Here is a 3,070-nt window from a genome sequence, read left to right on the forward strand (position 1 = left end):
GGGTCCTGGCCCTGCAGCAGAGTGGGGAGAGGGAGTGGAGGGAGTGGTGTGTGTGACTGGCCCGGTGACAGTGTGATGGGATGGCAGTGTGACATAGTTCTCGTGTGAAGGGGTGACACTGGGAAGGGGTGGCAGTGCGATGGGGTGACGGGGTGACACAATGGTGGGATGACACGGTGACGGCAGAGGGGTGACTCGCCGCCTGTCCCTCTGCTCCGTGTTCCCAGCACTGTAACCCCACTGCAGCTGATACGGGGCTGATGGGGGCTGGAAGGGGCTGATAAGGGCTGATAAGGGGTTGATAGGAGCTGATAAGGGGCTGATAAGGGCTGATACGGGGCCGCTAGGGGCTGACAAGGGCTGCTAAGGCCCGGTTGGTGCCCACCCGCAGCAGGACACAGTTGTGGGGTGCCCCACTCCCAGCGGGGTCACCCGGCTTCCCCCCCCCCACCCCAATGTCCCCGCCCGCCCCTGCCCCGCAGTCAGAGGACACAGCGCACGTGGTGCTCAGGGCACGTTTATTGCAGGGCCACGCGCTGCGGCCGAGGGAGGGAGGGGGTCCGGGAGCAGAGGGGCGGCGTCCATGATGGGGGGGCGGCCACGGGGGGCTGCCCCCTCCCCTTATGCGTTGTATTTGCAGACGAAGGGTTTCCGCTCCGCGCAGGCGTCGTCGTCCCACTCCAGGAAGCCTGGGGGGCAGAGGGAGCGGCGCAAACCCAGTGCTGTGCACTGAGCACCCACAGACAGCAGGGACCGGCCCCACGTCCCCGCGTCCCCGTGTCCCCACGTCCCCATGTCCCCGCGTCCCCATGTCCCCTCTCACCCGAGCTGCCCTCCAGCACTGCGCAGTCTTGCCCCTTCGGGTTCTCGTCATCCTCCCACGCAGAATAACGCTTCTTGGAGCCGTCCGCCCACAGCCATGCGTGGCTCTGGGGGGTGGGGAGGGATTGGGACAGGGATGGAGGTGATTGGGATTGAGATTGGGATGGGGATGGGGATGGGCATTGGGATTGGGATTGGGATTGGGGACTAGGGACTGGGATGGGATAGGACTGAGACTGAGATTGGATGGGATTGGGATTGGGATTGGGATGGGGATTGGGGACTGGGGACTGGGATGGGATAGGATTGAGACTGAGATGGGATGGGATTGGGATTGGGATTGGGATGGGAATGGGGATGGAGATTGGGATGGGGATTGGGGACTGGGATGGGATAGGATTGAGACTGAGATGGGATGGGGTTGGGATTGGGTTTGGGATTGGGATTCGGATTGGGATTGGGATTGGGATGGGGACTGGGGACTGGGATGGGATAGGATTGAGACTGAGATGGGATGGGATTGGGATTGGGATTGGGATGGGGCCGGAGCCACGGGGCTGGGAGCGGAGACGCAGATGGGGATCCAGGAATGGGGGAAGGGAGATGGCAGCGGGGATGCAGCTGTGGGGCTGGGAACGGGTCGGGACGCCGGCGAGGGCCGGGGCCGGGGGCTGAGCAGCGCGCAGGGCTCACCCGGTAGTGGAGGCCGATCCAGACGCTCTCATCCTCCTCCCCCCTCCGCTGCTTCGCGGCGATGAAGGCTGCGACGGCTTGGTGCTCCTCGGCGCTGTGCAGCGAGGCCAGGTGGCAGTCGGGCTGGATCACCTTGCACCACGCCTGCGGGACGGACGCGGGGTGTGGGGAGTGGGGCGGGAGCCGGGGGGCGCCGGGACCCCCAGCACCGTGGTTGGGGGGGGGGAGTCACGTACCTCCGCCCGCCTCCAGGACAGCTCCCGACGGATCAGCCCGTAGCAGCTGCCCCTGAACTGCAGCCATCCCTCGGGGCATGGGCCGGCCTCCGCGCCTGCAAGCGGGGAGTGAGGGGGTACGGTGCCCCACCGTGCCCCACGGTGCCCCCGTAGCGCCCCATAGCGCCTCTCAGCGGTGCCCCCTTCGTCCCCCAACCCGCGGTGCTCTGCCCACCTCCTCCGGCACCGCCGCGGTCCGGGCGGTCCCGAGCACCTTCCTCCATCCCATGGGGCGATGTGTGGGGCCGGCGCTGTGGGGGGCGGGCGGCCTCACCCGGCAGCGCGGGGAGCAGCGCCAGCAGCAGGCAGAGCCCGAGGGAGGCGGAGAGTCCCATCCTGGTGCGTCCTGCGGAGAGCGGCACGCGCTATGGGGCACCCGCTATGGGGCGCCCGCTATGGGGCACCCCCGCGGGGCAGCAGCCGTGGGGCCCCGCCGCCCGCCCCGTACCTGCGGCAGCGGCGTGCGGCGATGGCGGAGGTGCGGGACGCGGACACCGCGCCTTTATAGGCCCCGCGCAATGGGGAGCCGCCGTGGGTTGGCGCTGAGATCAAAGGGGCCGCGGCCGCCCCACGGCGCTGCCCCACGGCGCTGCCCCACGTGCGGGACCGCCGTCCTCGTGACCACGGGGCCGTGGGGCCAGCACCGGTCCTCGGCGCGGGCGGAGCTCGGCGGCCCCGTTCCTGACCCCAAAGTCCGCCCCGGCGCCGGCGCTGCCCCCCCCCACTCCCGATGCCGATGGGGCGGTGGGGCACGGCGCCGATCCCGCGGCGGCCGGAGCTGCGCGCCGTGGGGCGCCCCATAGCTCCGTGGTGCCCTCCCCACGCGGGCCGGGAAGCGGGGCCCCCCCCGGTGTCCCCGAGGTCGCGGCATCGAGGCGTCCCCATTGCTCCCTGCGCCCCACAGCTCCGGGCGCTCTGCCCTACGGGGCCGCTGGGTCCCTGCCCCACAGCCGCGCTGGTGGCCCCGCGGGGCGGCCCGTCACCGACGATGGGGGCAGGCGCTGACCCACGGTCCCCTGGGGGGAGGTGGGGGGCTCCGGGCGGCAGGGGGTCACGTCGGGCTCGGGTGGGGTCGGCGCAGTGGGGCGGCGCGGTTGAGCTCCAGCCGCGGACCGGTGGCTCTGGGGGGGGGGAGCAGCGCCTGACACCGGCACTTGGGGGTCCGGGTGGCACCGGGGGTCCCAAGCCCCAGTGAGGAATCCCCTGTGTGCGGGGCCGAGCCGTGCGGGCGGTGGGGAGCACCCGCAGCAAACCCGGGGGGCGGCTGTGGGGCGCAGGGC

General features: G+C 70.8%; 2 protein-coding genes across 3 annotated transcripts in view; both read right to left on the minus strand.

The window, feature by feature from the left end:
- Positions 1-501: 501 nt before the first annotated feature.
- On the minus strand, positions 502-2,395 carry LOC110391424 (dromaiocalcin-1-like). 2 transcript variants are annotated; one of them, XM_021383314.1, is made up of 6 exons: positions 2,239-2,395; positions 1,966-2,136; positions 1,752-1,846; positions 1,516-1,659; positions 824-929; positions 502-689 (listed from the first exon to the last, which is right to left on the minus strand). In XM_021383314.1, exons 2-6 carry the CDS (start codon positions 2,123-2,125, stop codon positions 622-624), a joined length of 573 nt encoding a protein of 190 aa, XP_021238989.1. In that variant the 5' UTR covers positions 2,126-2,136; positions 2,239-2,395; the 3' UTR covers positions 502-621. The 2 variants fall into 2 exon arrangements, with proteins under 2 accessions (XP_021238989.1, XP_021238988.1); XM_021383313.1 differs by lacking the exon at positions 2,239-2,395 and having other exon boundaries at positions 1,966-2,180.
- Positions 2,396-2,841: 446 nt separating this feature from the next.
- Positions 2,842-3,070, minus strand: part of LOC110391425 (carnitine O-palmitoyltransferase 1, muscle isoform-like) — a gene marked incomplete at its 5' end in the record, with an annotated part of 6,637 nt that continues 6,408 nt past the window's right edge. The window contains one exon of the mRNA XM_021383315.1: positions 2,842-2,911. Within this exon, the coding sequence (XP_021238990.1) occupies positions 2,842-2,911 (70 nt within the window). The remainder of the gene's footprint in view (positions 2,912-3,070) is intronic.

Source organism: Numida meleagris, unplaced genomic scaffold (assembly GCF_002078875.1).
Source record: "Numida meleagris isolate 19003 breed g44 Domestic line unplaced genomic scaffold, NumMel1.0 unplaced_Scaffold362, whole genome shotgun sequence".
Taxonomy (NCBI): domain Eukaryota; kingdom Metazoa; phylum Chordata; class Aves; order Galliformes; family Numididae; genus Numida; species Numida meleagris.